Here is a 25,525-nt window from a genome sequence, read left to right on the forward strand (position 1 = left end):
AGTATTCACTGCCTTATTCAACCTCGAGGCCCTCTTCAAGATTTGGTGCCTCGGTTGGTCCAGCTACTGGTACCGCTCTCTGTTCAAGTTTGAACTTTTTCTGTGCGTCGGGACAACGATACATTGCATCCCGGTGCTTTATCGCACAGAGTTCACCTACCTTGCTGTGAGTCCATTACACAAAAGAATAACGGTGGTAAGAGTTCAATAAGCAATGTTTTACTCATTGCCAGGCCCGCGCTTCCTCTACTCAGCCAGTGTTTCCAGTAATATATTAACAGTGCCAAACAAGTGAACTCTTTATGATAGTCTTCTACACAAGCTATATTGCTTCAGAACCGTAATTGACTCCTCTATTTAGATCCGTCTGTCGTTGGGTGCAGTGAAACGTATTCATTTTCACGGATTCCACCTTCATCTAAAAACTTAATCATGGATTTTGATTTTCCAACTCCCGGCTGTAGAAAATAGTTTTCTATCAAGGCATAGACCAAGGGCTAAACACGTCTACAGATCTAAAGAGCCTCCTCGAGTTTCTTATGTACCCACAAGGCAGTAAATGGGCCTTTTTCTTCTTCTGTCATTCAGGTGTTGCGTACTGTCAGGCTGATCAAGGCGTCTCCTATGTTGGAAGATTTTTGTTTCAAAGTGAGTCATTATGTTTCCAGTACTTCTGAGACAAATTGCCATCTTAAAACCAAACTTGAAAGACCACTCAATATTCACACAGCCATCTTTTTAAGATGACTTCTCAGCGTTTTAGCCACTTGCCATTTTAGTTGGTTCTCTGTGAAAATTTAGGTTCATTCAATTGCATCTCTATCCACACGAGATTTAACTTGCGTTGTCGATTATTTCTGTCTAATTTCAGATATTCGGGCCGGCCAAAAAATTAGGCAGCCTAATTCTATTCACCACCTGTTTCCTCGTGATTACATCGACGTTCAGTCTGCAGCTGTTTTCTTCTTTCCAAGCCATGGATAGTAGCTTTGATCGCTTTTCAACTTTTCCCAAGGTAAGTGCGGGCATTATTATTGTTCCTGGTCGTTGGCTTGTTCGATGAGCTGTGCAATTTGATTGCAAACGTTTCATCACCAAATCTATCGTGTTCCAATAGTGTTCATCGTCGGTTCATACCTTTAATTTCACGAATACTGAACAATATACCATCCTCTCTTTGTCTTTGGCTGCAACATAAGCATTTCCATAACGAAAATCAATAAAGTATTGGGACAAACTGAATCTATCCAGTTATCTCCAGTTTGCTAATCGTTGCTTGCGGCAACCGGGTTCGAGCTAACGGATCATTGGTAAAAAGTTGGCTTTTACGGTATAGATTGATACATATATTTTCAGTTGAATGTGAATTTCAAATACCATAAAACTTGTTCACTAAGATTTCATCAATAAAAGAAGTCTGTAGGAATTCCTTGAGAAAATGAAGGAAGTTAGCCCATTGGAAAAGTCTGGAACTGATTTAGAACTCATCTTTCCGATAGGGTTTGGTAAACAATCGGTAGTTTTATAACTGGGAATCCTCAGCACCCAAGTCATTCCTTAAACAGGAGGTTCATGTAACCACTCAGTGTTTATGTGGTATCCATCAACACACATGTCGGCCCAACCAAGATTTCTGAAAGTCGCTTTCTCCCGCAAATTTCCAGTCAATCGAAACCAAAGCGACGGAAGCGAAAATCAACCAAAGATAGACAACTTCGTAAGTTTGACTCAGCTTTCTAGTGAATCCATCGACTAGCTATCATAACGTGATAAAATTACCGAATAGACTGCTAAGTGAAGAAGAGCTTTGTCTATTGTAGAATGGCGGTAGAGTTTTGCGGTAAGGTTAAGGGCCATCGGGGTGAAAGAAATAATTTCTAGCATTGAGTTTGTGTCTCAGAAACCTCCTCCAACGAAGGCGGGAAATCTGCGGATGCAACTGTAGCCAGGAGCTCAAAACATAGCACTAGCCTAGAGCGGGAAGCATCAAATATCCTAAAACTAGTGGACAATATAGCGGTTATAAATGCGGATCTTGGTAAACACACCGTTGTCACAAACAAGACCAATTATCTACAGAGGATCCTTACTGGCAATAGTGGGAATATTACATCTTATGTAATGTAATTGGTATCGACTACACCCAAAATGTGCAATCCAACCATGGCTTCACTGCCTAAAAAGTCCATGAAGCAAATATCTCGGTGAGAACGATAGTAGACGGAAAAAGAACCCCACACCGGAAAATCATGGCTTCATATAACTTTGCCAAAAGGTAGTGGGATTCACTGTGGAACCAGATGACATGTGTGTAAGTTTCCATGTCAACTCGTTATATACCAGTGCGCGAAAAGAAGCCTCTTTAGAATTAGCCAGGCGTTGCAACCAGCGGACACACCCTTTTCAGAACGGATACAGCTTACGGTGGAGGAAATAATGGAAAGCATGAAAGCATGCCTGAATCTCAATCACTTCGTTTGTAACTCTGTGGTTTACACTCAAGAACAAGGTCTAGAAGTGGAATCTCAAATGTCTCGAGTTTTGGCAAGTAATTTTATGGATAATTTCGAACAGAAAGCTTTAGCCGGATTCCCGTACCCACCCGTCTGGCTTTATGTAGATGACATTTTAGTCACGATTAAATGAGACATCAGTGAGTTTTTAGCTATCTGAATGACCTGAATCCACGCATCAAATTTTGTATGAAGATAGCACCAAATTCGGATGCACTACCCATTTTAAACTGTGACATATAAGGTCGGGGAAAACTAAGAACCGCCGTATGTCAGGAGCCAACCAACACTGAAGCGGTTTTGAACTACTTATTTGCCTATCCGAAGTCGGCGCTCGCTAGTATTGCCTCTTAAATGTTTAGCCGAATTAGGTTCGCGTGCACAGAAGTTGATAGAGTGGTGGCCCAAATTTAAGTAAATGACAAACTTCGGGGTGGTGGATATCCAGCTAGTTTGATTGGGCGTCAATTATGAAGGGCGTTGGTAACTGTGGCGAAACTCATCAAGAAATGGATTGTAACTACTGTTAATCTATATAAACCAGGGACACAGTCATTCGAAGGATTCTAAAAACGGCTAACATAGGAGTAACGTTCCAGAAGGGGAAACTCTGCGCTGTGCGCAAGTGCAACTGAAGGATCGCCTCCCGGCGAACAGAACCAGGGAATGTGTATACGGAATTCAATGCCATGACTACACTAAAGTCTAGAGAGAACAGGCAACCAGAGAACTTCACGTCAACTAGGCGAGCACAGGAGTAAATATACAGATGAACGTCGAGCGTTACTGGATGACTCAGCAACGGCAAAACATACACTGGACACGGGACACAGAAAGATTTGGAAAATGCTGATGTTCTGAGGCGGAGAATACGGTTTTACGCCACATAGACTGATAGCCGAATTGGTGGAAATCGCCTTGCATCCCAGTGTAAATAGAGTCGAAGGCGTAAAACTGACATGTGTGTAAAGAACGGTTTTTGATCAGTCGAGCTGACACTGGATGGTATGCGGCTATCAAAATGAAGACTCATCAACGGAAGTGTTTTGGATCTGATATGCATGAACCAAACCGAGAAGAAATTCCTCTAATCTCAACCCGCCTGAACTTGTCATGGTACTTACAAACCTACACAGACCAACAAAGTTTACCAGTGACGCCCAAGCCTTTTCATTAAGTAAAGCGCCTTGAAGTGGGAGATTAAGGAACCAAACCCGATCAAAAATGACTTGAAACTCCCCCACCCATAATCCGTAAGATTTAGGCAACCATACTAATCGACTAGACCTTTTAGGTGACATTCAGCCCTGACCTATTGGGCTATTTGGAAAAGGTCTTGCTGATTGGTTCTCTGCCTTAAAACCTGACCACATTGGCAACCTACTCACTTGACTTGACGAAGCTTTTGTGTCAAAAGCGAAACGCTGTCCAATTACAAAACTACCAATTGTTTACCAAGGCACTCTGAATAGTTAGCCTAGTATTTTTTTTACTGCTTCACACACTAGTATGTATATCTGACTGCTGTTGGCTAGTCTTTCATTCCATCAGAACTGAATACTAACAACACAGCCCGACTCGGTTGAACACATGATTCTCTTATAAAGGTTTGTAACTCAGTCGCTAATCTCTCGGTGCCATTCTTCAGGGGCGACATAGTGTTCCCATCCATGGTTATACTGATCATATATTATCCAACTCCTGATTATACACCGATAGGCTTCATTATGGATGTGGAATCAGTAGTCATCAGGTCTGAACACATGGTTAGGTGGGTAAACTTCTCCACAGCTTATTGTAACATCTGAAAGCGCAGTCACAACGCAAGCGGATAAAAAACCGTTCAGCTGTAGCATCTCTTCGGTGCCTAACTGCCATGCCACCATAAGGAAGCATGAGGGCCGGGATATTGTCGGGTTGCCCAAGCCTAGACAGAGGAAGTCGAGAGGCAGAGGTCAGGTTCGACCCACGGACCTTCCGATCAGTAAATTCGGGCGCTGACCACTGGGCCATTTCGCGAGCGGATCAGTTATGGTATATTCTTGAGCGACANTAGATCTTTTGCGAAATCGCGTACCACGTAAGCATTCTATAGGATAATTTTATCCAAAATTTCTGGCATAATACAGATTGACGGGGTATTGGGCAACCTCGGCGTAAAGCATTCCGCTGCCTCGTCGTCGATAACTCATTTCCGTTTATCGGATGTGAACAAAACACACCGAATCTTCATCATCTCACCTCATTCGGTCACGTTCTTCCAAGAAAGCACTTATTTGCAACACATAATCAGTTAGTTTGAGACTGAAATATCCTTACAATTATCACAGTTTCTATGATGGGACGGCATATCGGACCACCTCACATACCTGATGACTTTTTCCGGGGACTATTTCGAACACCCACTCGTCTGCTGCTTTGTTCAACACTTTATGTTTCCCTGACGTCAAGGCCAACGACGTTGTCGGGTCCTCAATGGAATTCTCTCATCAGCTGCGCGCTAGCAATTAAGTGATGTGGTGTTATCACTGTACCCAAATTCGCACCCTCAGAGTTTTTTTCTGGAGGTTGGCCTTGAGTATTTCCCGCTAGGGACTTCCTTTTCCTTTCCGTTTCCAGGCATTTGCATCCATGTTTCAAATTCTTACACAAAAAGGCTGGGTCGCTGTGATGCATGACACAATGGACGTGGTCACTAATCGTGGAGTTATCACTGGTGTGGCCGTTTATTTCGTTTTTTATCACCTTGTGGTAACATTGGTGAGTGTTTACTTCTTAAACAGACAAATTGTAATAAAAATTATCATTGATTAGTGAAAAGTTGCTAGTGTCATTCTTGGCGTCTAGCGCTTTTCCACACAGACCCGGACCTGTCCACCACATGCTTTTGTTTTAGCCGACTTGAACGGGTTCGTTGGCTAACGGATAACAGGCGCACTTCTTTGATCTTAGAGGATAATCTTATATTTTGTAGTTTGGTAGATCTTCACTTACATTTCACGACAGGCTTACTAGTCTTACACTAAACGACAGTATCGCTATTCTTTTTAGATCGTTCTAAGTTTGTTTGTTGCCGTGATTTTGGACAACTTGGAGTTGGATGAAGATATCAAGAAGCTGAAACAGGTAATTTGATTTAGCCTCGCTTCAGCACTCGTTTTGCTGCAATTTCGATAAACAATAGTCATGACACTGGAGAAGAACCCTCTTTGGATTCCAAAACCCGTTTTCCACAGGTCTATGACGACAGGGTAGTACGGCAGCTACCTAATTCCCTTGCCGTAACACAATAGCACGATCGATCAACTCCAGTTAGCCTGTTCTACTCCTGAAAGGTGTGTAGTAGGTAACACGGACGGAGCAGCGTTGGATAGGATAACCTCCGAATCAATTTGTTGAGGTGCTATTGTACCTTAACGTGTGCTATTACAGTCGCCTCACGCACTGTATCACGCTTCTCGTCTTGGTATACACTCCGTTCAAATCAGTTTTCAGCTCACCACCGAATTGCAGTGATTTCAGCTGTTGCAGCTTCGTTCATCGAGAAAAAGGAGAATAAGGGAATGAGAGCCAGATGCTGGAGGCGATGACCGGATTCATGCATTGACGACAAACGAATATGTTTGTCCAGTATGGCAAGATGTGGAGTTACGCAGTAAGGAAAATAGTTTTGATTCACGAGCGCCATTAGCTGCGTGATACAGCCAGGATCACTAATAGTTGATTTATTTTGTGCCGCGGTTCGCATCTGGGGAGATAGCATTTATAAACGTGACTGAGTTGATTGGTAAGGGCTTTCATGCTCCGTTGCCACTTCGTGAATTGACGACTCCTCGACCGTCTCCATCCGATACAAAGTTTGGCGATGGGGCTCTATGATGAAAGCGGTCCTCTGGCACACGAAGTACATAGCCTAATCAGCGTATTCTGTGATGTATATCGTGAGGAAGTTAACTCTCCCGAAAAACGCCTAAATAATAATAAGCTGATCTCCCCATCCGACTCATGTAAAGCTTCGGAAGCGCCACTGACTAAAGGTAGAGTATATGAATGTCTTCCACAACCAGCAACCACGTCTTTGATCCATAAAGTAAGACAGATCGGACCACGTCATTGTACGTTCCATCCTTGGTGGTCAAGCTGATGTCATGTCGGTGCCTCAAATGTCGGAGTTTGACAAACGCTGCCCTGGACTTCCCAATCTGGGAAGCAATTCCGTCTTTCGTCAGTTGGCTGGGTCTAATGCATCTGTTCAGACAGACGAAATTATCTGTCACATCGATCGGTTAACTTAAAAGCATGAGATCTTGGTTTGATCTCTACACTTTACAGGTATGACTCGCAGCAGAATGATTTTGGTTATTCAACATAGTTTACATTCACAAAGGATGTGATCTAAGGAGAGGAACATCGCCAGTGTACTCAATGTCCGTAGGCGTACGCCCCGGTAGTATTTCGATCCCCGAGTTGTTGAAGACGGGTAAAGAAGATTTAAGCAGCATATCGATTACGGAGTGAAAGAGAAAAAAAACAGAAACTCATGCCTTACACCACTGAATGTATTGAAAGACAAGTACGCGTCCACAGGATGAGGCCTATAAAGCCTTTGTAAGACAGAAGAATTTAGAAGCGATACCCTTCATTGTCAGACTGCCACAGTTCCTGAAGACCAATGGAGTCAAACGCATATCTGTGGTCGAGAAATACGATCACTGTTGATCGATGGAAGAAAGCGATTCCCCTGCTTGTCTAAAAGTGAAGATCTGACCGACTGAACTCCGCCACAGACACTTGAATCCCATTGGACAATTTCTTTTGTTGTGGGTGTTTGTGGGATACGTGATGTTCACTTCATACTACTCTCACGATATGAAGAGGGCCAAGTAGTACATGCAGTCGCGGTAGCAGCCTGCCGTCACAGATATTCAAAATCCGGTTGTCGGAACCCTGTGAAGATTTTCTCCAGTGTCTTGACGATTGTTACTAGGTATATGAAAGTCAATCCTACGGCAGTTTGCAAGCAAATCTGGTGAGCGTTGTACCATATCTGTGGTTGAACGAACTTTTGCACCAGTCGAGCTTAATTAATATTTCACAGCATATAGCAGTTCAATTTCGAGCAATGGCTCGTGCGTTTCTCCGATGGACTTTTGATATTACCACTTCGCCTTTCATCTTTATTCATTTATGTTAATCTTTTCTATAATAGCTGACAGTATCCACTAAACGGTGTTGTTCCTGGTCACCACGCGCTAACTTATCACCCATCTTCCGTCATTATCCCTGTGATTACCAGAATCGACTCCCGTTTCACTTTCGCAAACTTTATCAGGAGAAAAGCAACCCGAATCCCGATTGCACAGTCCCTTGGCTTCGGCCAGAATATACCGCTCTGTGCTGCTGCCTAGCCTCGCAAGCACCTGTTCTTGTTTGCTCACTCGTCTGCATTGTGTGGGGACACGAGGAGATCGAACCTCATTTCAGCTCGATTGCTCCCAAACGTAGAATCGATTTGGCGTACACTAGCTGCTCGCTTATTCTATCTTGTTGTGTCTGTATATCGCTCCGCACACCTGGACTATTTCCTTTCTCTGCACGTGTTAGTGTCTGTTCCACGCCCACGTCCCACACACGGTTGGGTTATTTGTTTCGATCGTCCGTTTTCCTGCCTCCTAAATCCGTTTAAGGTCGACCAAAACAAGTAATAGTAGAGCTGAATACTGTTGTTTCTTTGGGGTCAGTGGCACTGTTTCAGTTAGGCTATTCACCTGACGCGCACTAAATTTCGACATTCGAGTCTAAAAGATAGCGAGGAAGAGGTGCATTTCTAACAATTTATCTAGTGTTTTAAGGAAAAAAAGGTCCTGTACCAGAATTCTGTTCATAAAACAATGCCATTGTTTTTGTGTACCATCGTCAGTAAATTCGTTTTAGCTCTTGGACTTTATTTGTTTTCTAAAGCCTATTTGACATGCGAAACTGGTCAAAAAGGTGTTCTTCCTCCGTCCACATGCGTAATTTTCATGAGTCTCTGTCAACTTTCAATGAATTTTAAATCTTAAATACTAAACTCGTTGAATTCCACAGAAAGGGGGGTCTCTGGAAGCTATCCAAATTTCGCTATGAGCCACTGACTGGTTGAAACGCAGCAACAGTGCTCCTATGGGGTTTTGTGCAACCAGCATAGATTGCACGCACCAAGCAAACTGCCCGCAAGAGTACTGGTGGGAAAGCCCTGAGGAGGCAGCTGGCGACGAAGGTCGCGCGCAAAACATAGATTGCACCAAGCAAACTGCCCGCAAGAGTACTGGTGGGAAAGCCCTGAGGAGGCAGCTGGCGACGAAGGTCGCGCGCAAAAGTGCACCAGCCACCGGTGTTGTGGGGAATCACCATCGCTACAGACCTAGGACCGTCGCTCTCGTTGAGATCCGTTCTTGTGCAAGCACGCACATCAGAATGGGTTTTCAGGTTGTGTACCGAACCATGAGCTCAGTACAAAGTAGCCAAACGATGACTTGCCTTTGTTGTTCAACACTGGACTAGAGGTTTTACACCACTTGACTGTGTTTTGTTGGGAACTTTGCTAAGCTCCCAAAGCCACGATGTGGTATCATCACTTGTTTCACCAGTCCGCTTGGATATGACTGTTGGGTATAGGGCCCATTTTCGTCAGTCGGTTAGGCTGTCGCATCGCCGATTGTTCGATCAATGACATGCTGGTAAAGACCGTTGCTCGGCTCTTCGAACGTTACCAGAACAGAAACATGGTAGTTCGTCAATCTCATTCCGACCAGGGTGACATTGGTGTTACACACGTTATTATTTGGCTATTCGGTACAATTGGCACTTATATGCTGTGTGAAACTGAGACGCCTGTACGTCAGAGATCAATATACTCTTTTGTACTTTCGATGGAATGGGATCAGTTTACGCAGCTCATAGTTTTCAAGAGACTTGGAGTCATAGGACAGCTCTTTTCCAACCTAAGGTCACTGCAGGACGCGAACACGGAAGTCTTTTTTGGTTTATATGTGTTTGGAAGGAAATTTGTTGAAATGCTGCGTTTCATCACCTCAAAAACGTTTAGATAAATTTTGTACACCGAGGGGAGCAAAAACAGTAGCCCGCTTTTCACGGGTAAGCACTGTGTCACCTTTTTCTGTTTTCTAATCGTCCTTGCCCCGCCAAAGACGCTCAAAATTGTGTTCAACATCGGGTTCTAATAAGCCCTTGATGCCCTCAAACGAGTGTTCTTTCTGATAAAGGACCACTACAGGAAGACATAGTAAATCACCACAATAAGCGGCTCTTCAATAGAGGATACCTGGTTCTTAGGGACGTTTCTGAGGTTCCTCCGTTTTTTTTGTTAAGATCTTTAATGAATTATTAGACAATAAGCCTTTAAGGGGTCCCATGGGACCGAAAACCTTTCCTCAAAGAGACACTACTGCGCTTGGTGTCAGATTTCCCCGTTATTGATATTGGCACGTAAACTCATAGGCGAATGAGCTCGTGTTGCTAACACCATGGGGCAGTGTTGTATTTCAATGGGGAGTTTCTTTGACTAACATGTGAACAGTATTCACGTTTCCAAGCTATTAGGTTTGTTTCAGGCTGATGTAGTCAGGTGATCATGGTAGAGCTTTTTACCCTGACAGATTGTCAGCCGAGCCAAAATACGCTGGCTGTGTCTGCTATGCGTCGTTACTTACAGGTCAGAACTACCATACAGCATTCCTCAGTCTTTTAAGTTGTCTTTTTTGAGCGGAGGAATGTGTTTAAAACTCTGAAGCTAAACCACAAACTATTCTCTTGAGTTTCGAGGAATTATTTCTTGAGGAACGCGCTGAATCCAACCAAGGACCAATCACTCTAAGGAAACATTGACTGTTTTGATCAGAAGGAACATCCCCGTTCTCAACTCGGTTAATCACCATATACGCAGAGGATTGCAAGGATCGAACCCCCGATAGAGCTTTACATTCTCTTTGGATGACAGGCTCTCCGAGTGGAAAATGACTCGGTCATGAACGGACATCGCAGACCCGCTGCCGTTGACTAAATCTGAGACTCGCGATGTGCCTAATTGGAATACTGGAGGTTGTCAATATATTAAGGTATTTTTAGTAATTTAGAGTTAAGACGAAAACCTGAAAACAGATTTTCGCAACCAATTCCTCCAGACCTAAGAAGGAGATATTACCATTTCAAGCCAATTTCTGCAAGGGAAAGTGACAGACTTAAGGAGCGAAATTGAATAAATTAATTTAATAGCCCTCAACGGCCTGCTTGTACGACTTAAACCCTCTGACGATAACTGTCTTGCGGTGAAATAAATGGAGTATTCACGATGCAGTAAGTTGTTATGAAGAACAGCTGCAACTTGTTTGGCTGGATGTCTTAACTGGTGATGTGAAGGAATCAAGCTACACCTTCGTATGACAAGTTGAGTTGAATGATTAGGGAGTTCACGAAACACTGTCTCCAAGGATTACTGAGGCTGTCAGTTTTTTGGTAAGCAATACGGTTATGGTGCTGTACATCATGAAGACAGGTAGTAGCCTGGATACCCACGTTCAAAGGTCCTAAAAATTAAGTCTTTCCGCTTACTTGAAACATCACCGAATCCGTTTCCGGGATAACTGTCCTCAGTGCAATCAACTATGCTTAGGATAACTTCATCGATCTCTATTGTGTATTTGTAGAAGAGGCATTTGAGTTTCTCCGCTGTTGTTTTGTTTATCAAGGTGTTTTCTGAAATGGATCTTTTTTGGCCTAACAAATAAGTAACTACCATGAAAAACCGCGGTTGGTCCTTAAGTGTCTCATACCTCTGAGGATTCTCATCTTCATTAGGGTTATTCAGGTAGGTCTGGTTTGGATGTGTCACTGAACTCTTAGCAGCAGCTACGTACTGTCGCCGTTGTTACCACATTCATCTCGGCAATAGTTGCAACAGATGAACTTCTTTTATTTGAAAGCAAGGCCAAGTAGGTGAGCGTTTGCCGTTATTCTACTCAATAGTTGAGTTATTCATCTTTCAGCCTTCTTCACAACACCTTTTTACCTTCTGTTTTACAGTTGAAATTGCGAGAAATAAGTGCCGAAACCCAACAGAAGCTCCCCTTGCGTTTGAGGGTGTTCGAAAAATTCCCGTAAGTTCATTCGAACTAAAGGTTGGTTCTGCTCCAACTAATTTTCATCCACTCATAAACGTGGGGTTCATCTGGGTTCCATGAGTGTCTCTCGCAAAACCAAAGTTGTTTGCAAATGATTGTATTTTGTCTATTCCACTCACTCGCTTTTCTTTCCGATGACTGAATTCTACAAATCCATCGTAGTTTTATGCTAGCTCAGCATCAGCTGGCTAGGGTCTTGATTGAAACAAAATTCTGTTTTCTTTTCTGTCGGCCTGTTTTGAAACGGCTCTGTCTGCTTTGTTCGCTGAGCTTCATCTTCCTTATTTCAATTCTTGAACTTGTTCTGGAGTTTAAGTTACAGTAGCGCACGATTATCCTCTGGGTGATAGTAAAGGAAGCCGACACACCAATCGTTTGGTAGTCCGATGTCCATTTCCCGACCCCGTTTTCTATTGCATCATAGTACAATGCGATAAACAGCGAAAGAACATACACCTTCAGCTATAACCCCCTGAAATCTATATAATAGGGCGATTTGCACTAATACTTGTCAGTTTTCGAGTCCTCCTTAGTCTCACTTAGCAGATTGGCGTCGGTGTTGTTTGGGTGGTGTTTTGAATACTGAGCTTGTAAGAAGGCGGATGCTTTTGTAACAGCAAATATCGATCCGCATGTTTTGCGAAGTATTGTTTTCCTTTTACTCAGCCATTGAGCTTCGTTTGTCCCATTTTCATTTCCCAGAAACCGGCCCCAGATGATTCAGCTCACACGGCTTGTATCAGACTTCCTGATGCCTAAAATAAGAGATAGTTTCATGCGGCAGTTTGCTGCCGTTTCGGCTCTTGAAGAAGTGGAGGATGAGACAATTGAGGAAATGCTATCGAGTATGACCAGACAAACGCAGCCCACAGAACCTCGTCGTAGTGTTGCAAGCCGTATCAAGGGATTCTTTGAACCGGCTCCAAGCAGTGCGCAGTTGGAGACCATTCGGGCAATCAAGCGGAAAGTTCATGGATTGCATGGCCAAGAAAAAGTTCGCGCCATCATCTACTTATTGAAGTACGTTGTTGCTCATTTCCCTTAGGAGAGTATAGTGCACTTATGAACTACGTAACAAAATGCCATCGGTGAGGGTCGCGCCGTCAATGGCGTTCGTGCATCCAAGCTACTGCCTTCAATGCATAGTTGCCTCCCCAATGCTTCCACTTAAAATCCCACTGACAGACCTGTATTTACGCACCAATTTATCAGCTCCCGCCTCCATTGCGCAACTACGTACCCCACCTCCCCAAATCATCGATGGATGGAACTGTGGCAGCTAGAACCGCAGTAAAACAAATGCGTGGTTCTTATGGCTGATAATGGTGCTGATGAGGTTAGATTCTCAACCTCCTTCCCACGTCTGTTGTGATCGGTATTCGGGCATTTTCGCTTGATATTTTCGTACTGCAATAAATATTCTATTAGTTTGCAATTAACTATTCAAGATTTGAAGATTTACTGATGACCACCTCTGTGGTGTTTCAAGCTGTTCCATTCAAAACGAGAAAAACATCTCCAGATGCAGTATGCTCAGCAAATGGCATTCATCACGTAACTGATGTTCTTTTTTTGGGGTTGAGGATATCTGAACCAGCACCATCCCTTCGCATTTTGAAAAACGAAGAAACAGATGTAGCAGACTGTTTGCTGAGTGTATCCTTTGTGAGCGTTCTGCATATGCAGGCAAAGATGGTAAAGTCCACTTGTTCCTTTTTATTAACTAAAGACAACCTGTAATCATTTACTATTTGTAGTTTTAAAAGACAGAATGCCATTTGGACTTGTTTGATCGACGATTTTAACTTTATTGCAGTGAGTCCAACAAAACTCGATTGTTGAACACCGAACAGGCATCCTCAACGGGAACGCGTTCGCTCCTATCGACACAACACCAGATACGGCTGGATCGAAGGTGAGGTGTTAACTCGAAGAAAACTTCGAGAGACTTGTGGTAATGGTTTTATTCTATCGAATCGTGGTTGGCTGTCTTCATAGATAAGCCTTACTCAGTCTTCCTCAGCCTCACAATCAAATAATTACGTCGTTTCTCGGAACACTAGTCTCGTCCTAATGTTCCCTTAAGATATCCTGAAAACCTATTCCCAATAGGCAGTCCCCTCAATTGGTCTCCTGTAAACCACGTGATGTTGGAAGTAGCTATGAATATCCCACGTCTATTTTGTAACTCTTTCATGTTAATGCATGCACTCACAACCTTCTTCAGAAGCATGCGCCATCGCACTGGTAATGCCCTTGGTGCATCCAAGTCTTATCGTGCCAACGGAGAAATTCGCACAACTGCAGGCCGAGCGGACACTCGGGAACACGAGTCACGAACAAAGTCTGGGGATGGCTCAAGCCGCGTGGACATCAAGCTACTCCAGCAAAAAGCACAAATGGCTGAAATCAAACGGTGTGTTTCGGTTTCATGAATTTCATATTAATCTTTGCGCAATTATTGGTCTTGCAGTGGCTAATTTTTGTACCTTTCCACAAAAGTTGCACCAGAATGACAAACTGGTTATTCTAGGGTGGTTCCGTTTGTGGCTTCGTCTCATCAGTCATTGACCGATTCAGATAATTATCTGGCTACTCATGAGTAGCCGGAAATTTTAGCAGGTCACCGTGTAACTTCCAAGCCGTTGGCGTCAAATTTTATCAATATTGTTGGCTCCCGAGAAGCTCAAACACACGAGTGCCTTGTCCTTACCGAGACTCGTCAGGTGAAAATATAGGGATCAGACACCTAAACTGATGACTAACAATCTCAGATTGTGGACTAATTCCGGTGACTAGTTTATGTAACTGGAGAATGTGATTTAGGTACATAGGTGACAGCTTGAACCTATTATTCGGATGGTCTTGTGTCTGGCCCCTCTACATCTACCCAAGGAATCTCACTAAAGATGAGAATCTTCATGTTGCTGAGCATTTTGACATGCGACCACACCCTTACGTTACCATGTTCACATTGGTTGCTGGGATATGCTCTGTTCGTAATACAATTTAACTGAACATTTATAGACACAAGATCGTTTCATGGGTACATCCATTTATTCTTCTATACACTTTCTTGAATTCGAAACTTACTATGCGAACTCATCTTGTTCGAATGTCTAAAATCCTCGCGTTGAAATTTGGCCTTCGAAAACTTCCAGAAGTACTCCTTGTGTACTCTTTGTGAAAGTATTTATATCTTTAGTATGTTTAGTAACTTTTTATTTCCGGGCTACCTGGTGTCCAGGCGGACTGGTGAAATGCGAAGCCATTTCCAGAATTAGGGAGGCCAAAGTAGCATTACTAACCTCCGACATTTATGGTGCCGACGTAACGTCAGCTTGACTGTCAGGAGTAGATTGTACAATGCCGCGGCCCGATCTGTCCTACTTTATGGAGACGTGGTCACTACACGTAGAACATATGTGCCTCCGGGCAACAGAACCATTCGACGTCAGTACACAGATTGGGCCACCGCATCGAACACACCCTTTTATCCGCTGTACTGCTTATAAGTGAAGGGATGTGTATTTAAATGCACATGTTCTCACCTATCCCCACAGTAAAGTCAGAAAGTATAGTCGAATCTGGTTGCAGACACTTTAGTTCAGTCAGTTTGAACCGCAAATCAGACAGGATGCCAAGTCCTTACTACGTAATAATGACTCATTATCTTGCGTCTTGACCAAAGGAGCTTGGCAAAGCAGCGATCATGTAATCTATTGTGATTTCTCAACGATTCTGTGGACAGCATGTTTATTGATATAACTTTATATGTAGAAAGGCATTATTGTTAAGCGCGATTCACGACAATTGTCCCTCACTCTGATGCTCTGTCGTAAGGTGTAAGCTCTGTATGGTGCCAAGCACTTTGTAGCAACGCATTTTGTTCTTTATTCCGAGTTTTGTTTCTCGAGTTGAATTGCAATTGAACCACAATACCCCACTTCCATCCAATTTTCCGCAGTACTCAACAGGAAGTAGAATTGCGCGAGAACCATCCATTTTTCGATAGACCATTATTTGCACTTGGACGGGATAACCGCCTGCGGCACCTATGCCTTCTTGTGGTAGAAGCCCGGCATAAAGGTGGAGAATCTTCCGACTCCTCTGACAACGGCAGTGCGTTTCAGTGAGTAATATATCTGCCTTCCTTTTCCGAAATCTTTTTTAATTAGTAGACTGGATGATAGCGTTTAGGTAAATTCTCACTATTCAAACAAGCCGATAAGCTTATCCAATAGGCAGGTACCAATGAAAGTTTCACGAGGCCTACATGGGACCAGAAGAAAATCCGAAAACAGCTGTGCCGTGTATGGTATCTGCATAAAAGACGAAAGTCGAGCTATCGTGTTGTTCATAAAAAAATCTAAAGTCTGTGATCTGAACAACACATTATTGGTGGTTTATGGACCAAGAAAAACTCTAGCTGTACCAGCTGTGCGATTGTATGCACGGTTGATTTTCTGGTTATTCGGACACAATATACCCGGCGGCTTTGGTTTGGATGTATCAGTTTCCTCAGTTATGTTCCAAAGCGCCTTGTTCAAAATTTCTATTGTTAATTGGTGAAAGATTGCCAAAGTCTGTTTCTCAACAACCGGAACATTTTTCTATCTATCTGTTTTCGTTAGCAAACTGTTGGGCCATGTGCCATACTTGGACTGGGCTGCAATCATTGTCACCATACTTTCGTGTGCTTCGATGTCTGTTGAGACGCCCCAAGCAAGATTGATGAACACACCGAAAGTGCAGGTATGTGTAACTTCAGAATTTGAGCCACATTTTCTATTTAATTATCTTCAAGCCACGTAAAGCATACAGAAAACTATGCTGTTAATCCTTGAGACGATCCGTTTAACTGTTTTAGTAGATGAACTGACAAAGCAAACAAAGCTTCGATACAGAATCTAACTTATCGGCTTTTCTCCTCAGGATACATATATTTCAGTCTCCTATAGTCTGAAAACTGCAGTTTATCACTCCATGGAATTCAAATTCACACACGTTCTTTTAGAGGGAGGTAGTCATTTTTGAGAAGAAACTATTCTCAGTTTTTTTTTCTACGTACAACTGTGATACCTTTTTGATGCACCACCACGATGCGACCCAAAAGAAGCCTGAGGGTTGATATACTGTAAGGGCTGAGTCAAATGAGCTGGAGTCAGATACGTGTGGGTCCAGTTGGAGGCTGGTTTTTCTGTTGCTGCGCCCGCCTCGCTGGATGTGGTTAATGGGATTACTGGACCCTGACCAGGCCGAACGTGGGTGATTTCAGCTGCAGTGCTGCTTTGCGTGCACGGGTAAATGTGTGCGTGTCGACGGCTTTGCTTCTTTCGTTTGGAGCTCAACGGCTAGCTCAGAACTAACACGGACCAAGGAGAGTAACATGTGCGCGAGTCATTGGGCGTAACGAAACCCAAAGGCGAAGTGAAAGTGAAGGTCTGGCTTGTCCGGACTGAGGTGAGATCCTGTCGTGCCTCATGCGCGGTATCACCAAGCATCGAGCGGCAGGCGCATCACCGGCCCGTCCCATGGTGTGATGACCCTATTCAGAGTTTGTCATCGGGGCGGAGCATGAGCGTACATGTTGAGACCCGAAAGATGGTGAACTATGCTTGCGCAGGTTGAAGCCAGAGGAAACTCTGGTGGAGGACCGCAGCGATTCTGACGTGCAAATCGATCGTCAGACGTGAGTATAGGGGCGAAAGACTAATCGAACCATCTAGTAGCTGGTTCCCTCCGAAGTTTCCCTCAGGATAGCTGGTGTTCAGAGATATAAACAGTTTTATCCGGTAAAGCGAATGATTAGAGGCCTTGGGGGCGAAACGTCCTCAACCTATTCTCAAACTTTGAATGGGTGAGAAGCCTGACTCGCCCAAACGGAGTCAGGCGTTGAATGTGAATGCCAAGTGGGCCATTTTTGGTAAGCAGAACTGGCGCTGTGGGATGAACCAAACGTTCGGTTAAGGTGCCTAACGCGACGCTCATCAGATACCACAAAAGGTGTTGGTTGGTCTAGACAGCAGGACGGTGGCAATGGAAGTCGGAACCCGCTAAGGAGTGTGTAACAACTCACCTGCCGAATCAACCAGCCCTGAAAATGGATGGCGCTGGAGCGTCGGACCTATACCGGACCGTCACTGCAAGCTGAGTCGGTAATGTGTGGTGTGAGGGCAAGTCACACGACTCAGGCACGGAATTGTGGTGACGAGTAGGAGGGTCGCCGTGGTGAGCAGGAAGCTTCGGGCGTGAGCCTGAGTGGAGCCGCCACGGGTGCAGATCTTGGTGGTAGTAGCAAATATTCAAGTGAGAACCTTGAAGGCCGAGGTGGAGAAGGGTTCCATGGGAACAGCAGTTGGCCATGGGTCAGGCGGTCCTAAGTGATCCGTTAACTCGGAACAGAGACGGGGTGCCTGACATTGTCAGGATTGCTGCTGATGTACTGTTGCAAGGCAGCCCCCTGTAGCGAAAGGGAATCGGGTTAATATTCCCGACCCTGCCCACGGAGATTGGTGCATTCTGGTCTCGCACCGGTTTGCATCTAGCGCGGTAACGCAACCGACCTCGGAGACGTCGGCAAGAGTTCTGGGAAGAGTTCTCTTTTCTTTATTAGGAGTGCATCATCCCCTGGAATCGGGTTGTCCGGAGATAGGGGACTAGCCTCCGTAAAGCACCACATTTCTTGTGGTGTCACCTTGGGACACCTGCGTTACCATTCAGAGTCGGTGACTTGCGGTCTGGACCGGCCAGCTGGTCTATGAAGGCCAAAGTCAGGTTGGTATATAAACTGGTGTCGAGCTACAAATGGACATTCCTCGCTTGCCCCTCTTGCGGTCCGGGTGTCCACGGCGTGCAGGAAATGGTGTGATGACCCTATTCAGAGTTTGCCATTGGGGCGGAGCACCCAAGCTCAAACAGGAGTAGTCGAGAAGCCATGGTCCCGTTTAACCGTAAATCCCCTTGTCAGTAGCTTCCTTCTATAATCACTCAGCTATCTCGAGTATCAAGATGGGTCTACTTCGCAGACGAAAATGTTTGCGGACAGTTCCTTTAGGGTGCTCCAGGAGGGATAGCTGTACCAACATCTTCGTACTGCCATTCACAGCTGAATAATTATTGCTTATTTTGTGTAATTCCTTCAACACACTCGGCGAACGAGTTATCAAGCAGCGACTACTTTGTATTTTAGATATGTGAATACATTTTTTTCGTTGCGATGACGATTGAAATGGCGTTGAAAATACTAGCTAATGGACTTCTGTTTACACCGAAGGCGCTGCTGAAGGATTTTGGCGGGTTTCTCGATTTCTTCAATTACATTGTGAGTCCAAAGAACTTTTGTGGGCCATGGTTTATTGTAATATACGGTCGTCCTTCTTATAAAGATCAACCTTCGTTGCGGACGCAAAGGTCCGGGTGGCGGATGGTGGTCCCACGGGCATGGTTAGTTCTTTCAACAAAATGAGCATTTACCTGACTTTTTAATGTTCTTGCTTCAACTATGGTCCAGTTGCTTATCCTGCCCCATATAACTAACTTTCGTATTGTTTCTGTGCACTTGCAAAAGGTTACATTTCTTCTTGCTAACAAATGAATGCAACAGTTTAACACAGGGCTCTCTTTTGGTTAACTGCTATGCTAAAACCTCTGTATCGTTCCAAATACCTCGTCATTTCCGCAGTGGATCCATCATTTTGACAACTGTGAACTCATATGTTTTTTGGGAATTTGTCTGAGCCCGTTCAAAATTGAGTGAAAAAGCAAAAAGTACAGTCAATGAACTTATTAACAGAGTGGTATTCCTAGTTATTCCTCCTGCCTAAATCAACGTTCTGTGGAGTCTTGATAAGAACTTTTATCTCGATTAGATAAATTAGTTAGTATAGCCCTAACTCACTCGTTTTTCCCATAGACATGAAAAAATTTCACCTTGATTTCAAGCGAAACGAAAACTTTCTTGTTGCAAATTGACGAATAACTACGATCTCCAGCTATACGCACCACAGTACTCTGTCGATAACGAATCACATACTCAAGCCTGGTACATGAGTCGGCTGACGGTATGTGTAATCACACATACTTTCTGAAGTGGCAATCCCTTCCAAAAATCCGTTTTACGAGGAAGACCAGGTACAGTGGGATTAACGTTAATGCGACTCGGCGTCCATATGGGAGCAGCTGGTGCGAGACGCCTGGTCCCGTTCGGAGACAAACGTCTAGTACCGAGTGGTAATGACAGCTGGTCGCTCTTGAAATTTCCGCAAGGATGGAAATGGCAGGCCTAAATTGCACACAGAATATTCACTGGGCCAGCGTCTTGAATCGTGGGACCGCATTTGGTCAGCTGGTTATACAGGAACTTTTGCAAAATCAATTCCCCGTGTCACTTTGCATTTCGCGACTGGGCAACTTTGATCAGTAGTCAAAGCAGTTGTGACCTGACGTTTTGGCACCACGCTGTCCCACTAACCCATCACTTTCAAGCACACACTAGCAAGCCCTTTAGTCCGATATAGCGACAATCGCGCGCATGGATTCTGCGATGTTCTCTTTCTAACGGAACGTGTGATAACAATATCGTAAGGGTTTGGATGTATTTTTTCGATGGGATGCTACCCTTTGACGGCCCATGATCAGTTTCGTCCTTCTTGATGCTCACTAGATAGGCGCAGCTTCCAAGTTTCCAGCAGTCTTATGTTTTTCCACTGTTGGTTTTAACCGGAGATTCAACTTAATTCCGAATTACTGTACAGATTGTGCGAATTGTATTTTATTCGGGTTCAGCTAGAATTTAAGGTTGACTGAAACTCGGGGAGTTCGCCCATCTGATGAGCTCCAAGTAGGGCGAAGCCGGTCGTGAACTGCGGAAGACTATTCAACAACATTATGGGTAGTGTTCCGTCAAGGAAATATACTGCGTTGTCGAATATCGTACTGAATAAAACATAAGTTGGTACTTATGCATAAGTACCAACTGAAGATTAGTATGAATCGTTGTTTTGTGCCGACTAATCTCAATATTTGAAATCAGATCATAAACATTATCACCCTTAGAAGCAGTGAAAATCGTACTCGCGGCCGTTGACTGATACCGTAGACAGACGATTGATATTAAATGGGGACTGCTATACAACGTAAACGTACCAATTACTCTGGAGATAAACAAACATGAGAAGAATGGTTGGTGTGTACAAAATAATTGTTGGGACAGTGAATTAAACTTGTTGACCGGCGTTACTGGTACGTTCTGTTCACTATGTTGCCAGAAGAGGACTATCAGCCGCATGGTTAGACGGTTCGTGTCCAGTGCTTGCAGGCAGGTTTCCCACTTAATTCAGCTGGAAAATTCCGAAATGGAAAAACGGTCCTATTTGAGGGTAGTCTTTACTACATAGATCTTATGGAAAGAATGGCTGCGTTTTCTGCTTGGTAAGAGGTGCTCAATGTTTACTTCTTCCACCCTCTTACAATCTACTGCTACTTTCACATTTCCTAATTTTAGATCAGTTTGATTTTTGTCAGTTACATGATGCGAGTTGAAACCATTGGGCCGGAGTCTGGCGAACACATTTTGATGGTTCTTCGTTGTCTCCGACCTTTGCGGATTTTCTGTTTGGTCCCACAAATGCGACGCGTGGTATACGAATTAGTCCGCGGCTTCCGTGAGATTCTTATGGTGAGTCCCTTACCATAGCTTCAGATGACTCCACTTCTTTGAGTGTACAGGTGCACTATTTCTGTCCCATCAGTCTTATAGTTACCATTTCAATTCCTCCATCCAGTCATGTTTCTAATCTCTTAGCCACCGGCCGCTGATTTCTCTGCAAAACGACGATATCGAAAAAAACTCTCCGAGTAGAAGTGGCGGGGTAAGGTAGGCCAACAAATGACGTCATCAGTTGCTTGAGTTAAACAGAATACTACCGGAGTACCGATAGGAAGCGGGCCGTTAGCTGTTTATCATGTCTGCATACACCTCAACCGACTATAGATCCGACACTGTCCAAGACAACTTTCACGATACCATGAGTGCCCTGTTACGGCACACCAACCTCAAACATCTTTTTGCTTCCCGGAGATATGAATGAACAAACGGGTAGACTCAGTGTAGCTGAAACTTAATTTGGCGGTCAACTTGAATCGGACTCGGCTCACACAGATACTTGTGAACAACTGCTCCAGTTATGTAGTGACAGCAGACTACGTTAATGCAGTACTATCATCCGCAGTTGTTTGGCCACGTGGTGTCCTCTAACAGCGTGCCAGCCGCCGACCCACATTTATCACATTGGCATCTGTAACTAATGTCACTCTACTACCAGTGTGAAGCACTTGTCTGGATTTTGACGATTCACTCGTCACAAGTCGCGTTTTTCTTCGCTTTCCAGCGTCGCAAAGGTGCGGACAGATTGCTTGTAACTGAGTGTGGAAGATCCACCAGTTGGATGAATTCATCCGTATCGTTTTCTGTACTCTCTCTCTCAACTACTTCACTGTCTGATGTCGATTCTTACTGAACCGAAATCTCATTGCACAGTGTTAGGAATTTTGCCTGTGGCACGGCACTACCATGCCCGCTCAATCACTATAAAGCGAACAAAACAATGACCCTTCTCGAATCTCGAAGAAATATCCCCACTGGTTCAGAGCAAAACGATCAAGACTCAAGTTGGTATAACAACTTTCAAGAGAGAGATTCCTCGATCACCGGGCCATTTGCTTTGAACAGCAACTCTCGTTTATACCTGGTGCCATGTAGTTAGTTACTCGAACTATACTAGAACCCTTGACGGTGAATGTAGAACGGCCTCGGAGGTTTATGACTACCTATGCTCTCTAAAGCACCGCATAACACCTGACCCGGATGACCTTCCATCCACCCTCTTCAAGGAGTCCTTAATGAGCGCATGCCTCATCCGTGTGCCTGCATTTTGGAAAAGTGTACGGTCCCAGGCAACCTGGAAAAGTCAGTACAGTGCCCATTGTAAAAATAGGCCCGTATTAAATGTGTTAATCACAGAGGGATTTACTTGACCATAGTAGTAATGAGACTGCTGGTATAACTTTTCCTTCGTCGCATTATTGTGGCTCATGGAGCATTGATTCGAGGGCAGAAGTGAGAGTTCGACCTGTTATGAGTTGCGCCGACTAAATCTTCACACTGCAAGGTGCCAGAACAACGCCATGCGTATAAAAGGCCCAAAATTTAGGTATTCTTGAACTTGTAAGTCACATTTGACTCAACCGACCTGCTTATTCTCCTTAGCTCACCTGTTCAGCAAGAAATGCCTCGGAAGTTTGTGAATGTAATACGATTTTATACCATCAGAATTCCGGACGTATGGGGATATAGAGAGAGCTGTTCAAGAGCTTCCACACACAAAGTGTTGTCCTAAGGAGATACCCACCCTCTATTCCTGTTTAATCGTGATCGACAAGATAACGAGACCAGCGCTGGAATGTCTTTAAAACCATGGTGTTGAAGTAGCTACTGACGAAAGCCTTGTTGATGTGGTATATACATATGACATCTTTATCGCCTTCGAAGAAGAGAGGTTGGCGCAGGTGGTTCTGGACAAACGAACCGAAATCATTCCCTTCTTTGGCGTGTGGTTTGCATCCACAAAACATAAGACCGTGCTCCTGGACAGGCAGTCACTGAACACCCCACTCACAATCCGAGGAGAATCACCCAAAGTTGCAAAGCGTTTCGCATATCTCGCAAGTTGTATATTTTTGGACTGTAGTGCCACAGATGAGATCAGTGCGCGAATCTCTAGGACTTTCGTCACATTTGCTAAATGAGGCACCTATGGTACCAAAGTAGCGTATCCCTGCATTTCAAGAGACGTGTTTACCAGGCCATAGTATGGGCCGTTTGTCTTACTGCTGTGAGACGTTGCCTCTGTACGTAGTGGGATTGAGGCGTCTTCCGACAACCGTCTTCTGAGAACCACAGCTCGTGTAGGCTGGTGTCGACGAATGCGCAACAAGGCGAATGTTCGGTTGTTTACCGGAGACTCCAGTCGAAGTCCATCGTCAAAGCCTGCGTTGTTTTGAGTATGTATTGCGCTTACCAAGTCACCGAATAGAGTGCAATTTTCCTTTCCAAATCCAGACTGGTTCAAACATAGATGTGGCTAAAATTCGCCTTTGCACAGGGATATCAATGCGCTTACGAGAAGTCTGGGTAATGTCCGTGCGACTCACCTTCCAGGATGGGGTCCGCGTGATCTAAACTGTGTCTGGTTTAAGAATTAGCAGGATATGACAAGTAATCGATGTCACTGATGTCCTTATTAGTTTCTATCCAGATTCCCTGAATGAATGTAGATGTGGGCACCTTGAGTGTGGGTTAGTACTAAGTCCCTTTCCCATCCGCTTTTATCCCTTTTTAAATAATAAGGCTTTTATATAAATTATTATTGCATGGTAGAGAAGCATTAGTATTAAACACTGGTGTTATACTGTCGATGGTGATGATGACGATCCACCTAATCCATGCAGTCGATCGGCCGCCATATGAAACTTCGAATGAAGTTCTCTGTGTGTCTTGTTTACTCGCCAAACCTAACAAGTCTTTGTTTTCGGAAACGTATGGTAACAATCGGTATATTGTTGTTCACACAGTACCGACAGGAGTCACAGCAGGTAGCAAAGCCTTATCTGGTAGATTGCTTTTCTCGGCCTGATATAAATACATCATTTACCTACCGCTTCCCCCTGCCAATTACTAGCATTTTCGCTTAGATGATTGCAATGAGAGGTAATAATCTCCTGCATAACTGGAAAATGAGCAAGAAGCACTTAATGCTGGGACTTAATGTTCCTTATCGGACATGTTGCGTTTTTGTAGTTCTTTCGCCTATCGGGGATGTCTCATAACAGCTTTTTTTCGGCCCCCTAAATCGTGTTGGGAGGCTACTTGTCAACGAAAACAACTGTACTTTCAGTGTTGAGCAGACTGTTCACTTAGAATCAGACAGGGTTTATGCTCTCCCATAAATTGTGGAATAAACACTGATGATAACCGGTTTTTTATAGGACGTAGTCGCAGATCCTAATATTACTTTAAAAAACGGCTGTTTTGTTTTCGCATAGTGCACCGATAGACTCGTGCCCGGCGGAGAAACCTTTATGTATTCGTGAGTTTTTTACACACACACACAAATATCAATATTCACTCTACCGTTTACCATTGGCTTCATCATGGGAAGGAGAATAGGATAGGTAGTTATTCGACGGCTATTTGCTAACAAGTAGTGTAGCTGTTACGTGTACGATATTTAAGCCGTTGGAATACTCAAGTCCGATGACGTTTGTTGCTCAAAGTTTTCCATACTCTAATAGCATTCTACACTAGTTTGTTTATTTTTTTTTGTCTTATAGGTATCATCATTTTTCGAAGGGAGTTGGTGTCATTACTTGGTTGCAAAAATACATACCAATCTTTCGGTTGCGCATTGTTTGCTCTGTTCGTATAACACTGAGTAAACGGTTGCTGAATACTAGGTTTTACTTGTAGGCAGCTTTAGTTCGGTATTGAGTTCACGTTACTTCAGGATACCCAGAACATTCCAATACTACATGGCTGAACCAACCTCAATTTTCATTGGACCTACTGATGGGAACTAATCACCCAGAAATGAAGGTATTGAGCCTCAGGTTTCATTTAGGTTACTTTTGGAAATGGGACAAGGTTACAATTAATTCCTTTCGACGCAGTTTTGTGTCAAATTGGTAAAAATAGCATTAGTGAGTAAATCACTAAGTGCTTTCTCTTGGACCAGTGACTTCAATTTCTGGCTTTATTTTGCATCTACCACTCAG

General features: G+C 44.0%; 2 protein-coding genes across 2 annotated transcripts in view; one reads left to right on the forward strand and one right to left on the reverse strand.

Moving 5' to 3' along the window:
* Nucleotides 1-25,525, forward strand: part of T265_01113 (hypothetical protein) — a gene marked incomplete at both ends in the record, with an annotated part of 75,029 nt that overhangs the window by 12,753 nt on the left and 36,751 nt on the right. Inside the window, 5 exons of the mRNA XM_009165074.1 lie at nt 872-1,015; nt 5,565-5,639; nt 12,408-12,712; nt 13,920-14,108; nt 21,218-21,371. Of these exons, the coding sequence (XP_009163338.1) occupies nt 872-1,015; nt 5,565-5,639; nt 12,408-12,712; nt 13,920-14,108; nt 21,218-21,371 (867 nt within the window). The remainder of the gene's footprint in view (nt 1-871; nt 1,016-5,564; nt 5,640-12,407; nt 12,713-13,919; nt 14,109-21,217; nt 21,372-25,525) is intronic.
* T265_01111 (hypothetical protein) lies at nt 18,062-18,374 on the reverse strand (the record flags this gene model as incomplete). Its single annotated transcript, XM_009165072.1, has 2 exons — nt 18,062-18,236; nt 18,259-18,374. The coding sequence occupies 2 exons, from the start codon at nt 18,372-18,374 to the stop codon at nt 18,062-18,064; spliced, it is 291 nt and encodes a 96-aa protein (XP_009163336.1).

This window comes from Opisthorchis viverrini (genome assembly GCF_000715545.1).
Source record: "Opisthorchis viverrini unplaced genomic scaffold opera_v5_12, whole genome shotgun sequence".
NCBI classification, from domain to species: Eukaryota; Metazoa; Platyhelminthes; class Trematoda; order Opisthorchiida; family Opisthorchiidae; genus Opisthorchis; species Opisthorchis viverrini.